We start from the raw sequence: 26227 nt of genomic DNA, 5'->3' as shown, positions 1-26227 counted from the left end.
CCACTAATAACATCAGTCCACGATGAGCAGTGTCCATTGATTACCACTCTCTGTCTTCTCCCCCTCAACCACCCCTTTATCCATAGCAGCAATTTGCCTCCAATGTCACACTGCTCCAATTTGTGTAGCAGTCTTCCATGTGCAACAGTATCAAAAGCCTTTCTAAGATCCAAGTATATAATATCAAAGTTATTCCCTGCATCCAGTTCTTTTGTGACTGCATCATAGTATCCAATCAAGTTGGTCAGGCAAGACTTCCCCTTAACAAACCCATGCTGTGTCTGAGCTATAACTGAAGTCTTGTCTAAATGATCCTGCAGTGCTTCTCTAACCAATGCCTCCATTAATTTTCCTGGAACAGGTCTATAATTACTTGTGTCAGCCTTTGATCTTCCTTTGTGAATTGGGGTCACATTTGCACATTTCCAGTCTATGGGTACCTCCCCTGAGTCCAAGGAAGCTCTCATAATTATGGCTAAGGGTTTGCTTACTTCCTTTGCTGCCTCCTTTAATATAACTGGATAGATCCCATCCACCCTGGATGCCTTTCTTGTGTTTATCTTCAACAGTTTCTCCTCCACTTTACTCCCAGTTATTTCAAGATTCTGTAGCTTACTGCTAGAGTTGAATACACCTCTGGCATTCCCCTCGCTGAATAACTCCTCATGTGTGAATGTCGATGCAAAATATTCATTTAGTTTGTTAGCTACCTGAGCAGGATCATCAACACTTGACCCATCAATATCAAGTGGACCAATCTGATTCATCCCCTTCCTTCCAGAGTTTACATAAGTAAAGAACTCTTTGCTGTTTTTCTTTGCATCCCTTGCCAAGGATTTCTCGTAATCTGCCTTCGCCTGCCTAACCTCCTTTGTAACTTGGTTGCATATCAACTTGTATCTATCATAGGCTTCTGTGTCATGTGTTAATTTGTATGTATCCCATGCATTTTTCTTCTCTGCCATATGCCTCATTAGTTCATCTGACATCCATTTTGGCCTAAACTTTGAACAATATTTTTTAGTTGGTATGTAAAGCCTAGTAGCTTCCAAGATAAGTTCTTTGAATGCTTCCCATTTTGAATTTGCTGTTGGTAACATCATCAGTTGGTCCCACTGTATAGAATTTAAATACTGTCTCAGTCCATCGTAGTCGCCTTTACGGAAGCAATAACCCTTCCCTTTACCCCTAATGGTAGTTACCTCTTTGAGTAAATCCCACTTCAGCACACTGTGATCACTGCCACCTAGTGGTTCATTTATCTGCAGATTCTTAATGCATGAAGAATCACTGCTGATAATCAAATCAAGAGTATTACTCCCTCTAGTTGCCTCCCGAACATGCTGATGTAGAAAACAGTCATCCAATAAATCCACAAAAGTAACCAGTGTAACTTTTGTGGATTTATTGTGTGAGTAACCAGCCCCCAAATTCCAGTCAATATCTGGGAAATTAAAATCTCCCATTATAAGACACTTTGATTTACTGGCCCACTCTATTTCCCTGTACAGTTCCTTATTATACTCATCAGAGTCATTTGGCCTATAGCACACTCCTACTCTCAATTTTGATCTCCCAATGTTTATGTCACACCAAACTGACTCCACACTGCACTGTCCAGCGATGTCGACTGGCTTCACTTCCTTGGTTTTTATGTGTTTCTTAACTAATAACATAACCCCTCCTCCCTTCCTATCCTGTCTATCCTTTCTGTAGATGTTGTACTCCCCAAATTGCAGTTCTGCATCCCTTATACCTATGTGACACCATGTCTCTGATATCCCAACAATATGTGGAAGATGATATTCCGTTTGATGAGAGTGACATTCACTATCAGGCAGAAGTGACCATGAGGATGAGTAGTGTGAGGTTCATCATGATGAGGATGACAGCAGTGATGGATTTCCAGGTTTTGAAGATGAATTTAAAAAACTTGCTTTTTCTTTTATTGCCCCATTTTCTTATCGTTCTTTAGAGCTGAATTAGAAATTTTTGTATATGAATTTTGAGATGATTACAATATTTTGTGTTTGTCTTAGTATGTTTGGTATTATCATAGTAGCCATACATGTAATAAAATGCTCTTGTTTAAAAAGAATTAGAAGTAATGTAATATGTGCAATAAAATAAATCAGTTCCTCAAGTATTTTTTTTTTCTTCTTAAATAATCTTTGCTAAATTATAAGTGCATCTTATATGGTGGGAAATACAGTGATTGCTTTGTTTAACTGTATTTAACATGTGAAGTAACATATAAAGGTAACATATTAATGAAAATAATTTGATGGAAACAATGATAAATAATGAACGAAAGAAAGATGAGGATGGAAAGATTTTAGTCTAGTTTCTTTAAAAGTACTGATTCTAGGAATTGTCAGTATTTTTCTAATAAGGTGATAGGCAACTATCTGATAGTCTAAATATGTTTGCATGAATGAACAAAAATGTGCGAGCAGATTTTTTGAAATATATAAACTGAGTAATTAAAATTAGTTTAAAGTAAAGCAATAGGATTACTTCACTGCAGGTGTTGAAATAATTGGATAGAAACTACTTTATTGGATTATATTTTTCTGTCTTGCTGTCATGGTAGCAAGACAGAAACAGTGAAAGACTTGGTCTTATTGTTTACTTTATAAATGACATCGCTATCCATGAGAATATACAGACTAATAGAGAACAGAAAGGAAAGTAATTCTTGCACTGTTTCTATTGGAACATGCAGCAGTCTGGAAAGTAAGGCATTGGGGATTTCAAGTCCTACCCTGGGATCGTGGAACAATACACAGGCTGTGTTAGGGTAACTGAAGTAAGAACAGGCACACGTATACATGCATGTACACTAATGCTATGAGCATAGTAAAATAATTTGAAGTACTGATTAAGTCATCAAATTCAGAGAGTGTAGGGATATCAGAGACATGGTGTCACTGAGATATAAGAGATGCAAAATTTGAATATGGGGAGTACAGTGTGTACAGAAAGAATGTAGTGCATAGCATTTACTATCTTATAGCACTGGGCAGTGCCAGCCTGAAGCATTTAGGTGCCCTGGGTGGACAGACTTTTATGTGCCCCTCCCCTTCATAGGTAATGAATTTTAATTCATTATCTATGAAAGGGAGGGGCACATAAAAGGTAAAGGCACAAGAAATTTTAATTGAATTTATTTTTAAGCTTCAAAACTGCAATAATGTAATGAACTGTAATTGAACAACATACTACTTTCGAGGCTATATCATATTACCTATTATTTAGTTGATCAGAACGCAATTATAAAAAAATTAGTAATATTATAATAACATACTGTAATACATACAATTTAATTATTTCCAACAAAAGAATACAATACACACATTTCGATACACTTATTAAAACTGTCAATTATTATAATTATCGATGTCATAATTTACACGAACATGAAATTTTAATACAACACAATTGAAACATTAATTAGTCTTTTCATTAATTAATCCTTTAATCAAGTGAAATCAATAACATTTCTCTTAATGTATCTTCATCCTAGATTTCATGTCAGCAAAGTTATTAATTTCTGACAAATCCAATTTTGCTACTGTGTCATCTTCAATAGATAATTGCCAGCAAATTCATCCTTGTCTCTGTCATGGATGATCACGAGAAACAGTTCTAGTGGCGACACTACCTTATATGATTGACTTTCCGGAAGGAATACTAAACCTCGTAAGATAAGACAGCCTCATTTCAGAGATTCCTAACAAGTACAGTGTCTGGCATACTCTATGACAGGGCACACCCGCTCATGGGTTAATTTTTAGACAACGAATCAGTCATATGGTGTCCCCCAAAATTCAGCGACTCGGGAGAGTGCTCAGGCCGGTACTGGCACTGGGGATTGCCTCTACCCCCAATTTCAAACTTACAAGCTATGTATAGGCCAGAGGTAGTGTGAGTTATTGTGTAGTCTATGTAGTGTAGTGTGGGGGTTATGTTGGTATGTTGTTTCTCCAGCCACTTAGCTGTGGTGGCCCTGGGTGCCAAGTGAATTGTAACCAGGTGATTATCTGTGCGATCTTTCAGTAAGTGACCTTCATAAAGTGATCTTTAAGTTTCAGGTTTTCAAAAACTGTTTATTTCATAGAAGCTTCTCTACCAAAAAGTTTTTGTAGAGTCGGGAAGGAAATCCACCTTTCTTTTATATTTTTCTTCCTAAGTACTAATCCTTACTAACCTCTGCTTGGTCACACCAGGCACTACTCCTGCCTCCCCGTGGCAGGGCTGGAAACCTTGCAAAAAAGTTGAACTGCCAAGGGCTAAAAGGAGCAAATATGGAACAAAATGTGTTTCTACCTTCAGAGCCGACAAGCTCTCAGCCACAAACTAAAACTGATTATGAATATCACAACCCAAGAGATTGAAAACAAATTCTCAAACAACAGTGTTTCTTGCATTTCTAATTTTGCATCCACTTTCAGAACAACCTCTCAGTAAATTATCTCCTTTCCTTATCCAGAAACACATGGAGAGTATTGCAGGATCTCCTAAGACTGTGAAGAGGCTGCAATCTGGAGACCTACTATTAGAACCAGCAAACTGTAGACATTCTGAGAAACTCTTACTAATTTCAAATTTTACTGGGATACCAGTTAAAGTATCTCCCCATGCTACCCTAAATACATCTAAGGGTGTTATATCCAACTGGGATTCGTTGAACTTGACGTGACGGAAGAAGAATTAACTCAAGAGCTTTAAGATCAAAATGTTATTGCAGCAAAAAGAATCACGATTAAAAAAGATGATAACCTTACACCTACCAAGAATATTATCCTTACGTTTAATTCCCCAAACCTACCATCATCAGTAAAAACTGGTTATCTATTTTGCCATGTTTGCCCCTATATACCCAATCCCTTGAGATGTTACAAGTGCCAAAAGTATGGCCACTCTCAGACAACATGCAGAGGAAACCCAGTATGTCCCAACTGTGGATCTTCTGATCATACTCAATCTGAGTGTTTGGCAACAGAAAAAACTTGTCCTAACTGCAAAGGCAACCATCCTGCCTACTCCAAAACGTGTGACAGATGGAAAATTGGAAAAAAATTGTTAAATATAAGGTTGAGAACAAGGTAAGCTATCAAGAAGCCAGGAAAATAATTGCTCCTACTATGCCAGTATTACACAAAAACAACAAACAGTGTCCACCCAAACTGATGTTACCATACTCTCAAATATATCAATCTCCAACTGGGCTTGAGCTGTCCTCTCTCTCTCTCTCTCTCAGCAACAGTCCAATATCCCTAAGCACTCTGAACAGGCATGTAACACTCCGCTTACAATACCAGTGACATCTCCTTCCCCACTAGTGATTGATACTGCATCACATAGTAAAATTTCCAATTAAAAAAAAATATCCAAGACACCTCCATGGATACTAATTACTCATCCAACCAGGAAGACTCAATTTTAGAAATATATGTGGAGGGAGAAATGGACACTGGTTGGCCTATATTTCCAAAAAAAGACAAACCGACATAAAACTGCCATACTGAAAAAGCAGTCAGATATAGCTCCTTGTACTCATCTCAAGTAATGCCTTATATTTTACAGTGGAATTGTAGAGGACTTCACAGCAATATCAACGATATCCATGACCTTATTCATCGCTACTCTCCAGTGGGTTTCTGCTTGCAAGAAACCTATTTAACTTTCCAAATTTCCACCTTCATAAAGAACTACTCTATATATCGAAAAGATTGCAATACAGGAATACCTCGCATAGCGCGGTTAATTCGTGCCAAAAAAATACCACGCTATGCAAAACCACACTGATCGAGGTATTATTAGTATGTATTTTAATGTAATGCATTCCGACAATTTGATTATATGGGTCGAGTTGCAAAAATATATAGGTGTTTGTTTACCATAAATTGATGCACACGAAGTTCTTGCAAAAAAAGAAATTAAAATGATAAATATGAAAAATACTAGTAAGTACAGTACAAATGATTTTTATTGCAGTATGTACATACCAAAAGAATATAAGTGAAGTATGTACTGTATTTTTATTTTGAAAAATAACTGATCAGCTTAGTTTGCACAGCATTGAATGTCATTTTGCAATGCCTGCCTTACTTTCATATCTCGTTCGATGTTTGGATCTAGAAGAACACAGATGATACAAAGGTTGGCAGGGTTGTTAATGACAGTAATGGCAGTGTGCTACTGCAACAGGATCTAGATAATTTGGGCAGATGGGCTAAGAAGTAGCAACTGAAGTTTAATCTTGACAAATGCAAAGTACTGCATATGGGTAGAAGTAATGTACCCCAGAGAAATGTATCAACTGTGTGGTACTACACTTAAGGTGGTAGAAAATGAAAAAGACCTAGGAGTAATTGTGTAGTCAGATATGAAGTTTTCTGAGCAATGCAGACAGGCTGCCAGGGCAGGTCATGGGGTTTTGTCAATGATATATAGGAATTTTGCTAGCGGGGAGAAGGAGGTGATTGTCTCTCTGTATAAGGCAATGGTCAGGCCACGCCTTGAGTACTGCGTACAGATCTGGAGGCCTCATTTTAGGAAGGATGTAGATTTACTTGAGCATGTACAGAGAAGGGCAACAGGATTGGTGAGGGGAATGAAAGGTTCCTCTTACCAAAAGAGGCTTAAGTTCTGCAAATTGCAGTGGCTGGAGACTAGGCACCTGCGCGGTGATCTGATTGAGGTGTATAAGGCCTTGAATGGGTTGAGCACGCTGAATTCTGATTGGATCCTTCCACTTGTTCAGATTACGAACCTAAGGGGGCATAAATTCAAATTAAGAAAGGACAGATGTAGAATAGATGTGTGGAAATTTGCCTTTAGCCAGCGGGTGGTTAATTGCTGGAACAAACTTCCATCTGTCGTTGTGGAAGTTGATAGGTTGAATAAATTTAAGGAGGAACTGGACAGGCATTTGAAGGGAATGGTGTGATTTTTTTTTTTTTTTGGCTGATGCTGCATAAGCTCATACACTTGCTTTCTTGCATCACATGCCACTACTACTACTACTACACAGCGGCATTACATTTCTTCTTGCCACTCATATTTGCGTATAAAGGTGTAACGTTTTTAAAAAATAATCTTTAATAAAAAATACACAGTGAAAAATATTTGTACAGCTTATGCACAATCAACGACCTCACCATTCGGAATCTAGTGTTTACTAATCTATAAATGCTAGCAGAGTCCGTATATAATGGGAGTTGTGACAACAGTCAGTGTGGCCTTGAATCCATAAAGCATTGGCCTACATGCTGGCATTATAATACATACATACATACATATCAAATGTATTAGTGCGTAACGCAGTTAATTTTTTTTCAATTTGTAAACCGCACTATAGCGAAACCTGCTCTGTTCGAAACCGTGCTATGCGAGGTATTCCTGTACATCAAATGCTGCCCATGGTGGTGTGGCCATCTTGATCAACTCATAGATCCCAGCGAAGCAAATTGTTCTTCAAACAGAAATTGAAGCTATTGCTGTACGTTTCATTACTCAGATTGCGATAACACTAGTTTCAATCTATCTTCCACCAAATCATACCTTCTCTTACCAAGATCTGGAAAACCTTCTACTGCAGTTACCTTCCCCTGTCTGTCTGTTGGGGGATTTCAATGGTCACCACCCTTTATGTGGATCTTCTAAATTAGATACACATGACCGACTGATTGAAACCTTTCTGGATAGGTAAAATCTTACCATTCTTAATACAAGTGAACCTATGTACATACAATTGCCAACTGAATAAACTTCTGCAATTGACCTCTCAATATGCTCCCCAGTACTGTTTTCAGTCATGGAATGGTCTGTTATGAATGATCCCATGGGCAGCAATCATTTTCCAAATATTTGTAATATGCTCACTGCACAACCACCATTAGCTGAACCCTGCTGGAAATGGAAATTCTCTCGTGCCAACTGGGTCAAATTTCAGTCAACTATCACCCTAGATAAGGAAATTATACGATTACAGCCCATTGATGAAGTAACAGAATATATCACATCCCACTTTTTATCAGCAGCTAAACACTCTATTCCATTAATGAATACTATGGCCCGGTGCCATTTTAACTACTGGTGGAATGAAGAATGCACAAAACCAAAGAGAGAAAAAAAATAAAGCGTGGAATTTATTTCAACGATCACCAACAACAGTTAATCTCATTAACTATAAGAAACTAAGGGCAAGAGTGCATCTCATTCAAAAACAAGCCAAGAAGAATTCCTGGACTCGGTTTGTGTCCACTGTAAATAGAAACACTGACTGCAAATTAATATGGAAGAAAATTAGACAACTTTCTGGAAAGTTTCCGACCATCCCTTCTACAATCCTTTCCTGAAATGGGCAAGAACTGTCTGCTTCTCTGACTATAGCAAATGCCTTGGGCAAAACCTTTGCTCAAGTCTCAGCGGCATCAAGCTATTCCCTGGAATTCCAGAAATTCAAGAACATCACTGATGTTCTTGAATTTTTGAGCTTTTGGCTGATGCTGCATAAGCTCATACACTTGCTTTCTTGCATCACATGCTACCACTACTACTACTGAACAGCAACCCATAAACTTTCGCACCTCTCTAATCTTACCGTATAACCAGCCTCTTCAGTATTTGGAACTTCTACAAGCTGTTAGAACATCACGCAACAGTGCAGCAGGGCCCGATGGAATATATTACATGTTACAGCACCTTGATGACAAACAATTGCAGCTGCTGCTGTTATTTTATAATCGAATATTTCTGGAAAACATCTATCCTACGTTTTGGCACCATGCCACAGTTTTGGCCTTTTTGAAACATGGTAAAGATCTCTCCAGTCCTTTTAGTTACCAGCCAGTTTCCCTTTCCAGTTGCCTCGGTAAAATCCTTGAGAAAATTATCCACAGATGACTCGTTTGGATAATTGAAGACCAAAATCTAATGAGTAATAGTCAATATGGCTTTCGACAAATCAGGTCTGCCTTAGATCTCATTACCAAGTCCAAGTCTGCAATTCACAATGCCTTTGTGAGAAATTAACACCTTGTTATGGTCTCCATCGATGTAGAGAAGGCATTTGATACTACCTGGCGTCACAGCATTCTTAGAGACCTGCATGCCCTTGGTCTATGAGGCAACCATTAAGAATTTTTATGGAGTCATTCTTATCAAGTTGATATTTTAACTCCCTTTCTATGACATTCTTGCAGGAAGAAGGAGTTCCGCAAGGGTCTGTACTGAGTGCAACCCTTTTTGCCCTTCGACTTGACTCCATTACAAAAGAACTTCCAAATACTGTTGAGACTTACCTTTATGTTTGTTTTTTGGTTTTTAGGAGCATTAGCAACTAAGGCCATATTGCTCCGGGATATGCGGTGGTCATTCCCTGACCTTTCTGCATCCTCTGTATTTGGTGGTGATGGGCTCGAACCCTGGTCTAATCAAGAAGCGTGTGCTATGCACTGCTGCTCCTTCCCACCTGGCTATGGAGGCGCCACTTACCTTTATGCTGACGATCTCTCTCTTTCTTGCCATTCTCAGAACATGAGATCTATTGAACGTCAATTGCAGATATCATTAAATAAAATACAAAAGTGGGCAGTGCTCAATGGCCATCATCTTTCACAAAAGAAAACTGTTGCTATACACTTGCAATCAACGCAAATTACATACAGATCCCGAACTTCACATGTCAGACTTTACCATTTCGATTGCCAACAACGTCAGATTCTTGGGATTAACCCTTGACAAGAAGTTAAACTTCCTTGAACATATTAAATTTGTACGTAATACCTGTCTCAAAAAGCTAAACATACTAAGAGCTTTATCCGCCCTGTCTTAGGGAGCAGCTCGTACCTTGTTGCTTCGGCTATATAGAGCATTGATTAGATCCTGTTTGGATTATGGTGCTCCAGTCTACAATTCTGCCCGAAAGAGTAATGCACTTGGAGCCTTCAGGACAACCCCCACTTACAGTCTATATACTGAAGCTCACGAACCTCCTTTGCACCTCCACAGAAAAATGTTACTACTGAAGTATGCAGCCAAAATAAAAAGTTGCTGTTTGCATCCTATTCACCCATACCTCTTCAATCCTCAACTACCTAATCTCTACAGAAATAAACCTAATAAAATAAGGCCAGCAGGCCTACAGCTTTTTGAAATATCACAGAGTTGGAAAGTTCCTCTTCACAATAGTCAACAAGTAATGAATTACTTTCATCCATCTTGAACTCCCCCTCCTCAACTTAACTTTGATACTTATATTCTGCAATGGGGTAAGAATCTTCTACCGACTCTCAACCTGAAACAACTCCATTCAAGTCATATTCAGAGCTATGGTGATTTCCTGCCAATATATATATATATACTGATGGGTCCAAATCTCAATCAGCCGTTGGAGCAGCAGCAGTGTTTCCCTCCACCATTATTTCAGCTTCCCTTCCACCAGGGTATAGCAACTTTTCTGCAGAACTACATGGAATAAAATTAGCTCTAGAAAATTTGAATCTTTACTTATCTTCAAAATATTTAATTTACACAGACTCTCTCAGCTCAATTAGAGCAATGGAAAATCCCTCCTATATGAATCACCCTGTTTTAAACCAAATCTGGAAGTTGCTCTTGAAAACTGAACATCGTCAACAGTTAGTGAACTTTTGTTGGATTCCAGCACATTCAGGGATAAAGGGGAATGAACTGCCGGATATATCGGCAAAAAATCCCTCCACATTAAATTTGACCTCTGTCCATATTCCAGCCTCTGACCATGATATCATCATAAAAGTAGCATGCCTTGAATAGTGCAAAGAGCTATGGCACACTCAGACTAATAAACTTTTCCAGTTGAAACAGGAACCAAAATTTTGGCACTCAAGCATCCAAACAACTAGAAGGGAAGAAGTGGTACTTGCATGGGAAAGAATAGGACATACTCATCTGACCCACCTCCATTTACTCACAGGTGATGATCCTCCTAAATGTCCACACTGCTCAGTACATCTAACAGTCAAACATATTCTTATTGACTATCCTCAATATCACCAGGACAGAACATCAGTCCTGCTTTCTCTGACTAAACTGCAAGAACCAATATCACTAGAGCATATTATTGGTGACCAGGCAAACATTAATGAACTTTTCTGTTTTCTGAAAACAATTGGAATACATCATTGATTCTGATTAGTTTCTAAAATGAAATTTAAATGCCTCAATTCTGAATTATTTCCTAACATATGTCTATGTGCACTATAGCCAGTGTAGCTTATGCACCATTAAACATCCATAACACACACACACACACACACACACACACACACACACACACACACACACACACACACACACACACACACACACACACACACACACACACTCTTAGCTGCGGGCCCTAAAAACCAGGACTTCTTACTAACTTCCCCTTTGGTAGTCTTATCCTACCTGTTTTGCCATAATTGGCAGAGAGTATCCAAAATTCTCTCTCTCTCTCTCTCTCTCTCCCCCCCCCCCTCCCATTCGGCACAAAACTAAACCTTGTGATCATACCAGTATAGTTCCCCACTTTGGACCATATGTAATATGGGGTTGAAAGGTTAGTTTCTGGTTGAATATTATTCCTAGGTATTTTAATTCCAATACTAAGGTTATTGTTTTCCCTGAGATTTTGATTTGTAGGCTTTCATTTAGTTTACCTTTAAACAGTATTGATTTGGTTTTTGTGTTAGATGGTTGTGATGTATTGGTGTTTGCCCATTACTGTAGGATATTTAATGCAAAGTTTGCATATTGCTCTAGTATTTGCCTTAACCAGAAGAACAAGGTTATCCACAAAAGCAACCTTGTCAACTGGGCCAATGTTCATTCCCCAGAAATTTATCCAACACCAGGTTCCAAACTCAGAGACCCAGCACTGAACCCTGGGAGTGTCCTTGTGTTACTTTTCTGGTGATATGTTGGTGATTGAAACTCACCTATTGCTGAGATAGTTTTGTATACATCTGTATAAATTCTTCACCATGCTGGAGGTCTTCACAGACTTCCAGCATGCAAAGTCTCTGAGCTGGGCCACCATAATGTGTCAAATGCATATGGCAAGCAGGTAGGTTTCCTGTTTAATACTGGCAATGTTCGTTATATAATTCATGTCATCCTCAGTGGAGCTTCCTGACTTCAAATCAAACTGTTTTTTGGATTGTAAGCCTGCACTCAAGTAATGAGTGTTCAGGCCAAGTAGCATCATCCTTTCCATTACCTTGCCCAAGATGGGTAACTAGGTGATGGTGCAAGAATTTGGATCCATAATTGGTTTTTCTGGGTTTTTTTGAAAATTAACTTTGATATTTAACTGATTCCAGGTAGAGGGAAAAATTCCCTGATGCAAGCAGTTGTACACCTGTAGTAGGATCTGAAAAAGTTGTAGTCAGTTCTTTTAGCATGTCTCTCTCAATGAGGTCATTCCTGGGCATTTATTGTTCATAGTTCTGTTTAAAGCTGCAGTGAGTTCCTAGTTGAAAGGCAGCTCAGTGTTAGTATTTTGGTAGTCATTATTTTCAGCAAAAATGTTGGTACTGCATTTAAGGGTTTGTTGTCAACTGGAAACAATGCATCAAATATGCTGATGACTGTTTCCTCCCAGGTATGCATAGTGTGACCAGCTACAGTATTCATGTTGACTAAATCTCCTCTTGGCAGCTTGTTGGTTACAATACCTCAAGGGTCGGCATTACCACTAAAACGAGATTGCCAAGAATCCTTCTTTTTTCTGCCTAATGAGGCTGCTATATTAGTTTCTTAGATTTTTGTATGTCTCTCTTTGGATATTGACTTCTGCTGGTGGCCAGTTTGAGCTGGATCTCTGAAAGTGTTCCCTGACCTGGTTGACCCTTTTGTCAGAGATTTTCCAGCTCAGGGCAGCACCAGAGAACTGCATTGGGTCTGGGGTGTGTTTCTTCCTCATAGAGATGTCAGCAGCTCTCGTGATAGTATCTGCTAGTTTTTCGACCTATTCGTTTGGGTGAAATGATTGTTGTTCTCTGGCGATATTTTGGTTAAAATAGTGCAAGGGTGTCTGTACATATATGTTCCAATCTGCTCTTTTGATATAACGAATTATATCATGCACTGGGGGGCGGGGTCTGATCCAATTTGCATGCCAGTTGGAATGTAATTGCATGGTGTTTGGATGTAGTCCAGGCCTCCTGTACTTTTCAGTCATTAAATTTGTGATCTCTGGAATGGGTTGCCATAGTTATGTCAACACACTCTCGTGAAATGTACTACTGTATGTTGGCAGATTGTGTGGCTGGTTCAGAATCATAAAAGAGGTTGTGGCAATGAAGTCCTTCATTTGCTGCCCATTATTTGCATCCATTGCTACAAGAGTTTTGCTCACTGATAGTAAGTTTAGTGCTGTTATTAAGTATTGGATAGAAGGGATAATATTTTTGCCTGGTCTAAAATACAATGAGATGGCTTGGAAGGATTTATGAAGAGAAACTATATGGGCACAAGCAGTTAGTGGTGTTCAGAGACTATTGACTTTTCTAAGTTTAGTGTTTCTGATAGCTATTGCAGCCCATGTGTCCGTGGAGGCTTCAATAATTCTGTAAGTTTTTGGGTATCCTTGAACTCTACCTGTCATGAGTGTAGAGCTCCTGAATACAAGCAGTGTCTATTTGTTGTTCTTCCATGACCAGTTTTAACTGGTCTATAACTGTATGGGCTTGCTGGTATTGTTGCTGATATTCAATTTTTTATTTCAATTGCTTGACTGCTTTCATATAGATTGGGCACTTGGCACCCTGCACTGTATAATTGAAAGCAAATCTGCAGTTGGTGCATTTGTCCTCTTGGGATTTTTTACATTGATTATAGTTAAGGGCTTTAACAGCACAATGACCAAAGGTATTTTCTTTGTGCATGTGAGGTATTCTAGATAAGAATTCAGAGAAGTGATTGTAACAGTTACTGGGCTTTTCACACCAACAAGGAAATACTTAGCCTTACACCTAAATGGATGTTAAATAAACTGATAACGCTTGTGGCAGGTAAGAAAAATGCATTGGATCCATATAAATTATCAGTTGATACAGAAGTCTGTGGTAAATATAAACTAGTCTATAATCAAATTGCACAGGAGGTTGGGCGCCTCCGTAGCCAGGTGGGAAGGAGCAGCAGTGCGTAGCACACGCTTCTTGATTAGACCGGGGGTTCGAGCCCGTCACCACCAAATACGGAGGATGCGAAAAGGTCAAGGGAATGACCACCGCATATTCCCGGAGCAATATGGCCTTAGTTGCTAATGCTCCTAAAAACCAAATAACAAAAGCACAGGAGGTCAGGCAAGCTAAGACAAATTACAAGAAGTCTCTGGCAAAGAATTCAAAGAAATGCAACGAAAACTTCTTTACTATATTTATGGTAGAAGGAAGGGTTTGAATCACTGATAACTGAGAAGAAAGTGGAAGAGAAAGCGTTGAAGCTAATCAAAAAAAAGACACGTGGGGTGGATCTGTGAATGTGGATACATTCACACATCTCTGTGAATGAATCCACATTCAATTAAAAAGTAATGCAGGACCATCTAGATAGGAATACAATTATACTGCAGTCACAGCATTGATTTGTTAATGAGAGCTTGCCTGACTAATCTGATTGAATACTATGATGCAGCAACAAAGGAACTAGATGAAAAAAATAATTTTGATATCATATACTTGGATTTCACAAAATCTTTTGATACTGTTATGTATAAAATATTGCTGTACATATGGGAGTGGTGTGAAATTAAGGGCAAGTTACTGCTCTGGATACAGGGATAGTTGAATAGGAGAATACAGAGAGTGATTATTAATGGACACTGCTCTTTGTGGACTAATGTTATTGGATGAGTCCTTCAGGATTCAGTGCTGGGCCCATTGTTGTTTTCAGTATTTATCAATGATATTGATGAAGATATATCAGGCATAATGTCTAAGTTTGCAGATGATACAAAGCTTATGTGGTTATTGGCAACAATTAAGGTAAGCTACTACAACAAGATCTAGAAAAATTAGGTAGATGGGCTGAGAAATGGCAGTTGAAGTTTAACATCGACAAATACAAGGTACTGCATATTAGAAGCAATAATCCCAGATTAATGTACCAACTGTGGAATGCTATACTCAGGTTAGTGGAAAATAAAAACACCTGGGGGGGGGTAATTTTACAGTCAGATATGAAGTTCTCTGAGCAGTGCAGACAGGCTGCACAGCTCATGGGGATTTGTCAATGATATACAGAAATTTTGCTAGCAGAGATAAGGAGGTGATTATCCCATTGTACACAGCAACATTAAGCCACATATTAAGTACTGCATACAGGTCTATAGGTCTCAATTTAGAAAAGGTGTAGATCTGGAATGGGTGCAGAGAAGGGCAATGAGATTAGTGTGGTCTTACCAAGAAAGGCTTCACTAAATTGCAGCATCTGGAAACAGCAAGGTGATCTGATTGAGGTGTTTAAAGCTTTGAGTGATTGAGAAAGCTGAATGCTGATAGCATTCTTCCTCTTGCTCAGACTACACATAATGAGGGGGCATAAATTCAAAGAATGGTTGCAGGATAGATTTTCAAAAGTTTGCCTTCAGCCAGTGAATAGTTTATTGTTGGAACAAATTTTTATCTGATGTTGTGGAAGTGGATAGTTTGAAGAAATTCAAGGAATAACTAGACAAACTGTTGGAAGGGATGGATAGGTGATGAGGGAAGTTTTTTTATTTGCTGATGCATATTAAGCTTGGTTTCTTGCATCATTTGCCACTAATATTGTTTTTAAATGAATAGGAGGGAAATCTATTATTCATTAAAAATTCAAAGCTAAACTATTATAGCTGTATTGGATTTTTCTGGACCCTCATCAGATGGCCCCATTAATAACTTCATATCAAAATGGTAGATCAATTTGTCAAATCTAAATGAGCAGTCAAGTAGTGTGTGGAAGAAAAACTTTTGATTGAAAATGTAATGAAAGTTATGTGAATATTAAATCCATAGTAGTAGTAAGCTAAAATAAAGAAATGGGGTTACATAATATTCACATAAATTTTGTTATGTTTTCAATCAGAATTTTTTCTTCCATGCTGATTGATCATTTAGATTTGATACATTTTTTTTTCTGTCTTGTTGTCATGAAGAAGATAAATGTTATCAATGTTTTGTCAAACTAAAAGTAGTCTTTCATTGCGGGTTTAAGTCTTTTCATTTCCATTTAATATAGAGCATTAATTTGAGGAATGAATTATTTCAAGCCCCTGTTTCCTCTGAGAATTGCACTTTCAGAGAATGATGAATGACATGCAGGTTTTGGTTTTGGTCACCCCTGTTCTGTACATTACCAACTAAAATTATAGGAACTAGTGTCATAAAAATATATCATACATAAAGAAATGAAAGTTTAAAATAAAAACTAATTATGCTTTTCTAAAAATGATCAGTAAATAAAGAAACAAACAGAAATACACAGCATATTGATAATTCATTTTCTATGGTCAAACTCATTTTTACAGGTATTTTATGAAAATAGAGAGGCTAAACTAAATAATGTCTGTTTTTTTTTTTTTTTTTTTTTTGTACTATGTCAAAGCATTTATTAATCTCTTTTGTACATATACATTTAGGTAGAGGAAGGCGTGACCAGCTGTAAGTCTGTTCTTGTTCACACTGGTGTTTATAATGAAGAATTTCAAGAAGAGGAAGATTGTGATCACTCACCTCGAGACTTTCTGCCTGCAGAAGTGGGTCTTAAGGAGCCAACCCATAGAGTTGAGAATGTTCTTTGTGCAGTAAATCTTATATTTGAAAGAGAAGGCTTTGTTTGATAACCACATATGTATAGCTGTGCTTTATGTAAATTAGATTTGGTATTATGATGAGTGAATAGATTTATTTTTAAAAATCCAGATTAAAAAGTATTGTTGAGATATAAATATTCTTTACTAATTTATGGTGATTTTAAAGTGCACTCGTGAAATCTCTTTTGAAATGTTTTGCATTATTTATATTTTAAATTATAATTGCAAGAATGTTTGTATTACTTATTTGATGCAGGTCTTACTTAAAATAATTTATCATGCTCACAGAGTAGCTTACTTCATTAAAAAATGAAAGAAAAATACCTTATAATGTGTGTCAGAACTTATGTTTATAAACCTCCCTCTGCTGTGTGCATGGAGTATGTTCAGTAAATTGTTTGTAACTCCATTAAAATGCTCATTCATCTGTTATTGAGCATCATATTTTAAATTCCAGATACAAATAAGGGATAAAACAGAAATTAAATAACAGTTCATGTTACTTCATATCATGGTGGTTTGGAAGTAAAATGTCTTGAAATTCAGAGCATTGCTTTTATTTTTAAAAGAATATTTGCATTCTGATATTACTTGTGAACTACCAGAAAGCATAATGAAATCATCAAAGAGTATAGCTGTTTTTTTTTGTTGTTATATATATATTTTTCCATTTTGTTACCATCCTTTTTAAAAATAGATGTTTGGTTATAAAAAGTAGTAAATGAGCAGCCAAATAAATTACTGCAGGCAAAGAAAAGTTTGTATTTTTATTTTCTAACAGTGAAAAGGAATATATTGTGCTGCTGCAAAGTATTTTTTTTTTTTTTTTTTTTTTGTGTGGCTTCTCACATAATCTTTGTTGTTTCCTGTAGCAGATGTGGTAGGTATTTCTGTATCCAACTGATGGCATTAGTGTTGAGCTTTAATTTGCTATCATTTTGTGTTGTTCTGCTTATAAAATTTCCATTAGGCATTGCATTTTATTTCTCTTTAAGAATGTAATGAAGAGAAAAATAATAATAAGATATGCAGATTGATGGCATTCAACATCAAAGTGTTACTGAGGTAGAGGTAGTCAGCACTATGCCATGTTGGTAGCATTGAGGTGTATTCCTCCCCCAGTGAGGGCCAAAATTCACAATCAAAGTCTGCTCACTTTGTGCAAATTTATAGTCCATAAGCTTTAATTTCATGTTTCATTTGTATTTTGCATTTTTGTTGTACATACCATGAAATAATGGGTTAATAAGCTAATTTCTTAGTCTAGTAATATATGCAGAAGGCCCTTGATATCTGTTTTTAACTAGTTTCTTAAAAATAAAAAAAAATAAGTACAAAAATAAGGATATGAAGCAATAGATTTGAATGCTATAATGATAAATTGAATAATTGATTCAGCACTTAACTCATTTGTTAGACAAGCAATAAAAACTATTTGCAATAAAAACAATATAACTTTACTGATCTAAATTAAAATGTGTATATAAATTTACTACTTGAAGGAGCAATTTCCCTTGATCTACATAACAGGAACTTAAAATCCAGAGGTTGAGGGCTGTGATTTCTAGAAATATCCTTTTTCTTGAAAAAGGAATGTTGAATTTATTGCATCCTAGGCTTCCTTCCCTCATTTAGGACTTCTTTTTAGCAACAAAGAGTAGTAGAAAACAATCTTTGTTACTACAAGGAAGTCTCTTTCTCTCTCCCCCCCTGAATTTGGGTACTCATCTAAAAGGTCCTTCACTGCTTCCAATCCATCTATATCAAAGTTTCTTCTTCTTCTCCATCATGTTACTCTGAGGATTTGAATTTGTTTAGTTGAACTAGGTGTTGAGTGCTAGGCTTTTCAGCTGCTGAACAATTCTTTGTCATCACTGGGCGAGGCGCCTCCATAGCCAGGTGGGAAGGGGCAGCAGTGCGTAGCACACGCTTCTTGATTAGACTGGGGTTCGAGCCCATCACCACCAAATACGGAGGATGCGGAAAGGTCAGGGAATGACCACCGCATATTCCCGGAGCAATATGGCCTTAGTTGCTAATGCTCCTAAAAACCAAATAACAGCAACAACAACATCACTGGGCTCTAATTCCAAACCTAACAAGTTACCCAGCTCAACATATTTTTCTGAAATTTGTTTTCTCTTGGAATTCAGGGAAATCTGTGACATAATCAGGCCATAACTTTCTTCATGCAGCATTTGTACATTAGAAACTGACTTCATCAGAGGTAATTGTAATGTTGTTTGCATTCTTGACACTGAAATGTTTCCAAAATTCCCTAAAAAGTGTACTGTTTATTCCCCTCAGGGGTCTCCAAACATTTAGTGAAAGTGATTTATGTAGCATCACTTGAAATTAGCAATTGCATTCTGGTCCATGGGCTGTAAGATCTCTGTCAGTCTTTTCCTAATGCAAAAATACATTAGGGAAAGATGACCAACTTCATTCAATTTCTACCATTCATTAAGATTGTCTGGGTGACTTGGAGCATTATCAGTAATTTGCCAATTTGCAAAGCCTTTTCTGTGAAGTCATTCTTGCTGTGATAAATCCTTAATGCAGGGTAGAAACAATGGCGGAACGAACCACTCTTGGAATAAGGCTTTGGTAACCCAAGTTTTTTGTTTGACTTCCAAAACATAAGAAACTAACGCTTTTCAGAGCTCTTGGGTTCTTGTGATGGTAAATGAGTGTTGGTTTCAACCCGAAATTGCAAGCAGTGACTTATGACCTAGCAGGCTTTTCTCTTACTTTGTAATGTAAATTCTGGTGGACAACTTATTTCTTCCAGAATAGCACTGTTTCATCAACATTAAAGACTTTGTTTAGTACTGTATCCAAGCTTTTAATGATTTGTTCAGACTAACTGATGCAATTCCATTCAACTGGATATCAACACTTGCTGACTGATAACCAAATGAATTAATGTTGGTAAAAGCCAAAAAAAAAAAAAAAAAAAAGTCCTTATACTTTCCTCACCTCCTGATTGGTATTACTGATTCTTCTTAAATATGACTAGACCTTTCAACCTGGACAACTTGAGAATATACTGGCCAAATGTAAACTTTCTGAAGCCTAGTCTATTAGTTCCCCCCAATAATTTGTATTTATGCTTCCTGGTATTTGTGTTCTATTTCATGGTCATTCATTCTAATATTCCTTTCCCACAAGTTCCTTATACACCTCAATCACATGCCTCCTCCCCCATCCCAGACTCTCCCTATATGGAGATTCCTTTGCTGTTCTCACCAGATGAGTTTGTCCATCTTTGGATCTTTCAAGAAGCTTAGTGTCTTTCTTTAGATATCATCTTTAACATTCCAAGTGCAATTTGCCCACTCCTTAATTTAAATTTATCAAACAAACCTTAGTTGTGGAAAATTCTACTTGAAATTTTCTCTATCCAACTTGATATTGTCAAATGCCTTTGCTTTTTAAAAATGGAATTCACATTAATTCCCTTAGCTTGTTAATCATAAATCCACCTCAGTAATAACTTCTCCATTTTCAGCAAACCATTTTCTTTGATTCTCAAACATTTAATTATGTCAGGTGCAGCTAATTTTGCAACAACTTAATATTTTTGTTTATTAGCTACAATTGTTCTTAGGCAGTATTCATATTCACATCCAATATTGGCTGCTTGTTTGCCACCCTCAAAATGAGCAATAATTTTCAATTTTATTTCCAAAGTGGTGACTAATTTTGGCCATTCATACTGGCACTTCCTTTTTTCTTTCTCATTATACTTCTCAGACAGAGGTACTGAGTTTGCTGCAAATATAAAGTAAATAAGACAAAATTAGCAGAGAATTGGAGTGGTTTGAGAACCTCCCATCAGGGGCGTTCCTACTAGAATGGCACTACTGAAGTCAGCAGTCATATAAAGGATATGTGTGACAGGTGGCAACTTGATAAGAGGACCTAAAATTGATAAAAGATTAATAATGTTAAATAATGGACAACAGATATGAGAAATGACAGATCATGAAGTAAATGGGATATTATGGGCCCACTGCATTAGATTGGGAATTGTAGTTATTTTTTAACACATTATTTTTATTTTATATAAGGGGAGAAAGAAAAACAGGTAAATGATGAAGAGTTTGGCTTAGCACTTTGCATACCTATGCAGTTATTTCACATTACTATTCAAAGTGCTATATAGTAAAAGGAGGATAATACCAAGGGGATGGAATACAGAAAATACAAACTGCTTCACTTTAAAAATAAATTAAATGTAAAGGTTGAAATATTTGTGCCATGCTCTTAGTACTAATTATTCAAAAATGGTGTTTAGGTGAGTGTGATAACTTTGTAATTATTAATTGTGTTATTAGGTGAATTAGCCTTTAATTATTTAAACATACATTTTAAATGGAAATAATAAATAGAATAAAAAATAGAAAGAAAAAGAAGGGAAAAAATTATTTAGGTTATTAAAATTGGTAACCTAAATACTTTTAACAGTAATTGGTTACTAATTATAGTTAAAAGAATTTAAATTTATGTGCTACTGTCTTTGAGATAGTTTCTCACCTTAAAAGAGAGATATGTGTGAAATAGGCCTTGCATAATGTCATTACTGTATTCCTGAAAAATGCAACTTCATGCAAAACATCATCATACAGAATATAATTTTGAATAGTCACATGTTGAGAAAGGACCTCATAACATAAATTGCAATAATTTATATATAAATACTGTACATACACTATAAATATAAGAAAATATAAGGTTTGGTTACTCACCAAGCATTGTTTTGTCATGTTTTGTCTTTACTAATAAATTTTTATGTAGGCTTTCATATTATTCAGAGCTTTTAAAAATAGCCCAGTAACAGAAACAGTATTGCTTTCTTCTTTTCTATGTGGAAGTTGTATTGTATTGTTAATGATTCTTTTAAAGCTCAATCTGATCAGAGATGGTCATTACTTCCTCAGTTTTCTCAAAACTCACTAAATGATTCAGAATTCGTTTGTTAGGTTATTTTTCTCAATTTGCATTAGACAGCTTAACTTCATGAAAGGCAAGCAATACCCCAATATGTCTGTTCCGGTCCAGTTTGTTTTTCCATTTCTGTGATGTTCTTTTGAATTGTCTTCAATGATAATGTAAAGCCTTAAGTCTTTTACATAATCTGGCCACAACATCCTCTATGCACCATTCATAAAAAAAGAAATAACCTTATTCCACATTGCAAAGACACTTAAAGATTTTGTAATCATTTCAAGTAGAAGTGTTCAAGTAGAAGCATCCTAACTCTCAGTTTCTTTGATTGCCTAGGCAAAAGTCCTTTAATGGTAATGGGTCTTGAAATTTGCAGTTGCTTCTTAATCCAGAGTTTGCAATGGAGAGGCGATATCAGATGACAGGAAAATCACTTTGGCATTATCTGTAACGATCAGTAATGTTTGCTATCAAGATTATTTTATAAACTGTAATCTTTAACACCTGAACAAAAAAAGGATTTAAATCTTTTTTTTTTTTTGTTTTTTTACTGCTTCAGTCACCAGTGCCTCCATATTTTCCTCTACATATAACAGTTTACTTGTTCTTGAAGTAGCCTTTGACACTTTGGAATGCCGTGCAAATAATAGCTTCAGTGTAAAGCTGTTTGCTGCACTCATACCAATTAATCAAGTTAGGCTGATGGGTTCACCTTTTCAGGTGCGCTAAAAACAATACAGATTATTTTACCTTTGTGTATATAACAAAGTTAAGGTTATTTTTACTATGGTGACTTCTTAATGTAAGGTAGAAGTCTAGGTATTATGGTTATAAAAGACTAACAAGAACTACTTTCTGTATAGTTGCTGTTTAACATGGCAGCATTACTTTTTTTTATGGAGAACTTACTGAACTTTAGTGTATACGTGACATAGGGCCACGTGTGTATACTTGTGATAGGGCCTAGAGTCCCATGACATGATATATGGGTGTAACATATGTGACCACATGCCAGTGCCATGTGCAAACTGCTTCCAAGCATTCCTTGGATCTTGCATATACGAAGTGCCATTCCTGTGATTGGGCATCATCTTGAAGTAGAGGCTGCTATTGTGAGCAGGAATGTTCTCTACATTGTTAGTAGCAAAGTACTTTTGAATGTGTGTTTTGAAATCGTAAATATTTCTGTGAAAGAACAGTGACAATCATTGTTTCCATTCAAACCACATGAGGAAACCTATGACGCCCACCATAAAGTACAGAATCATCATCATTACAGTTTGTGATGACTCTGTATGTTATGATGCCATAGTTTTTGTAAATTGACAAAGTGGGTTTGTCATTTTTGTCATTTTTAAATTGACAAAGTGGATTTGTCAATTTAAAAATGGCAAATAGGCCATTCGAGATGAACCGTGACCTGGCAGATCTCATTTTTTACAAACACTTTGAAGTGCTACTCATCTATAGAAATCAAGAAAAACAAAATTATCAATGGAGACACCTTTTCAAAGGTAGAGTTTTCCACAGAACAGCTTTCCGCATCATTCGTGAAGATTTAAGGATGTCAAAGGTATATGCATGCTGGGTTCCATAGAAATTCAATGCTGAAGAAAAGCAGGATGAAATGGATGCATGTTGAGCTTTGCTGGAGCAGCATGCTGCAGCAGATCAGAGCAATTTCAGAGCATGGCAATTACCACAGTTGAGCTCTTTGTACAATTCAGATAGAAAAGGGCAGTCCAAACAATGGAAATATGAGTGAGTATGGCAGTACTGTGGAGAGTTTCTGCAGAACTGACTTTTGCTTACAATTAAGTAGACTCCTCCCTATGAGTTCATCATGCAATTTCCAAAATAAAATTGCATGGTGAACTACTATGCCATTTTTATTTTTCACCAAGACAGTACACTGCCTCACAAGGCCAAAACTGTATGGAATTTCTATGTGACACAGGGAATAAACTCCCCCCCCCCACAAATAAATAAATAAATAAATAAACATTCTTCAGATTTGACTCCATAAGGACTTCGCGCTGTGAAACAGCTCAGTATCGATCCAAAAAGGTAGTAAAAACAGTGAGCATAATGTATCCCCAAAGAAGGTTTTGCAGTGTTATGAGAACTGGGTACAGAGATGACAACTGTGTAGAGAGGAGAGGAGAACTACATAGAAAGATAGGATGCATTTGCAGAGCCTTACAATATGCAACAACCCTATTAAAATATAAAGGGAGATTTTATTCACGAATTCAGTATTACAAGCAATCAAAGGAGCATGAGCAGACCTTGGTGACACAAGCTCATTTGTTGGAGTCCAAGTAGCTGAAGCATCCCTGATAAAGATATCAGAACCTAATAATGTAGCATGCGGAACTGCCTAAAAAGTGATATTGGCATGGGTGAAAGATGGGAGGATGTCATCATCTAAAAGTAATAGCAGAGCTGACAATGCATGCTTGAAAGCAGGAATGTACAATCATTAGTCTGGATTGTGAAGCACAACAGAGCAGCAGAGGGCTTAAATATGGGCAACCTTTCTAAATGAAAGTGGTGAAAAAGGGGCTTTATGCAGTTCTTATCTGACTACTTTCATTTAGAAACGTTGATGGCCTGGTTACTGTGTGCAAAATTACTCATAATGTTTACCAATACCTGCTTTTTTGTCCAGTGAGTGATGTCAGGAGCATACGCTTGGACTGTCGAGCAGCAGCAAAATGTGATTGGTATGAGGAGTCATCCTTCATCTTATTCATGGTGGATGGATATGTGCAGGTATGGTGAGAGCTGAAGGAATTGGATTGTCTGGATTGTTCACATCCAAACAATCAAGGTTTCTTATAGTGTGAAGCACATTTACCTGGCATGGCCCAGGATTCTCATCCCAGTAGATAGCATCTCTCTCACTGATATAAGCTACATAACTATAGGATGGGTGTTTTCTAAGATAATAATGCTGTATCCTACATATTATCAGGGTTTTTGTCTTAACCCATCTGCATGACCCTGCAAGTCACCTGAAATCATCTATGAAGGGTATTTCTGCCACCACTGAACCTGAATTGGTGGCTTTCCAATTGAACCATGAATTGGTGGCTTTCCTTGTGGATGTATAGTACCACATGTCTGTGAAACAATTCCAGTCATTTCTTAAAGTATGTAGACTGCACTATATGGTACTGACTACATGTACCTTTAATAAATGTATTTATTTTTCTATGTGCCACCTGTATTAGTTAATGATATAGAAAAGCAATTTATTATGATAGTCTCTAATTTTATTAATTAAAATTTATTTAATTTGTTTACAAGGATATTAGCATTAGCATTAGTAGAGGCATTTGATGCAAGAAAGCAAGCTTATGCAGCATCAGCCAAAAAAAAAAAAAAAAAAAAACCACTTCCACTTCACCCCTCTGTTCGTTCAAAATACCTGTCCAGCTGAGCCTTAAACTTATTTAGGCTATCATTTAGGATATCGGCTTATTTAGGATATCGAAAGTTGCATGTTAGAAACCAAAACAATTCTAGTACTGTTACCTTTCTGCCATTGCCATTTGGGACCTTTTCTAATTGCTGTTTATGTGTGACTGTTGAGTTGGCAGTGTGTGACTGTAGTGTTTTTTTTTTTTTGTTTTTTTTTGCAATGGTGATCCCAAACATAAAATGCATGAAAACCTATAATACTTGGTATCATGCATGGATTTGAAGACTTGAAGTTGAAGACAGATGCTGGATGACACTGGACTTTTGTAAATAGTAACGTTCAAGAAATACATATGTAAGGAGGTTGTTCCAGAGAACAGAAGTAGAAGAGATAAATGAAGAAGGAGAAAAGTGAGTTCTGTGAACAGATATTGATTAGTTGAGAAATATGATCAAACTAGTTTGTAAAGTTCAAAAGAACAGTGGCCATGGAAAAGAAAAGGCATGCAGAAGAAATTGCTTGTGTGATATAGCATGGAGAAAGTTTGTAAATAGATAGGTCATTAATTAATCTGACTATATTCTTTCATATAGAGCCTAGAAGTTTAAGAGTGGGTTTGAGGGCACCACTCCAGATGTGGAATAATACTCCATGGTGGGGCTGTGAGATTTTTTTTTTTATTTTTTATGTAAACCCCAAACACAAGAGGTATTAGAACCTATAGTACTTAGTACCGTGCTTGGGTTGGAGATTGAGAAGACGAAAGAAGATATTTGTTGACATTGGACTTGAACTTCTGTATACTGTAATTTTCAGGAAATATGTATGAAGGAAGATGAAAAGTTGGTTCTATGGGTTTGAAGTTGGACAGTAAATGGATGTTGGCTGTTGGCGGCACATGTTCGGACTGTTTTGAAAGAGAGAGCGGGAATTATAGAAGCCAATTCATAAGAACAGTGCCCATGGAAGTACCTGTAGAAGAGGCATGCAGCAGAAACAGTACGTCTATGAGACAGCAA

The 26227-nt window shown here is 36.9% G+C and overlaps 1 protein-coding gene across 1 annotated transcript in view; it reads left to right on the top strand.

Annotated features, from left to right (window-relative positions):
- Positions 1 to 16858, top strand: part of LOC150086882 (haloacid dehalogenase-like hydrolase domain-containing 5) — a 387404-nt gene extending 370546 nt beyond the window's left edge. The window contains exon 10 of the mRNA XM_090371650.1: positions 16658 to 16858. Coding sequence (XP_090227776.1) covers positions 16658 to 16858 — 201 coding nt within the window. The remainder of the gene's footprint in view (positions 1 to 16657) is intronic.
- The last annotated feature ends 9369 nt before the right edge of the window (positions 16859 to 26227 follow it).

This window comes from Mastigoproctus giganteus, chromosome 4 (assembly GCF_048544385.1).
Source record: "Mastigoproctus giganteus isolate SK-2022 chromosome 4, ASM4854438v1, whole genome shotgun sequence".
NCBI classification, from domain to species: domain Eukaryota; kingdom Metazoa; phylum Arthropoda; class Arachnida; order Uropygi; family Thelyphonidae; genus Mastigoproctus; species Mastigoproctus giganteus.
The sequence above is the reverse complement of the archived record's forward strand: the minus strand, read 5'-3'. Positions and strand labels throughout refer to the sequence as shown.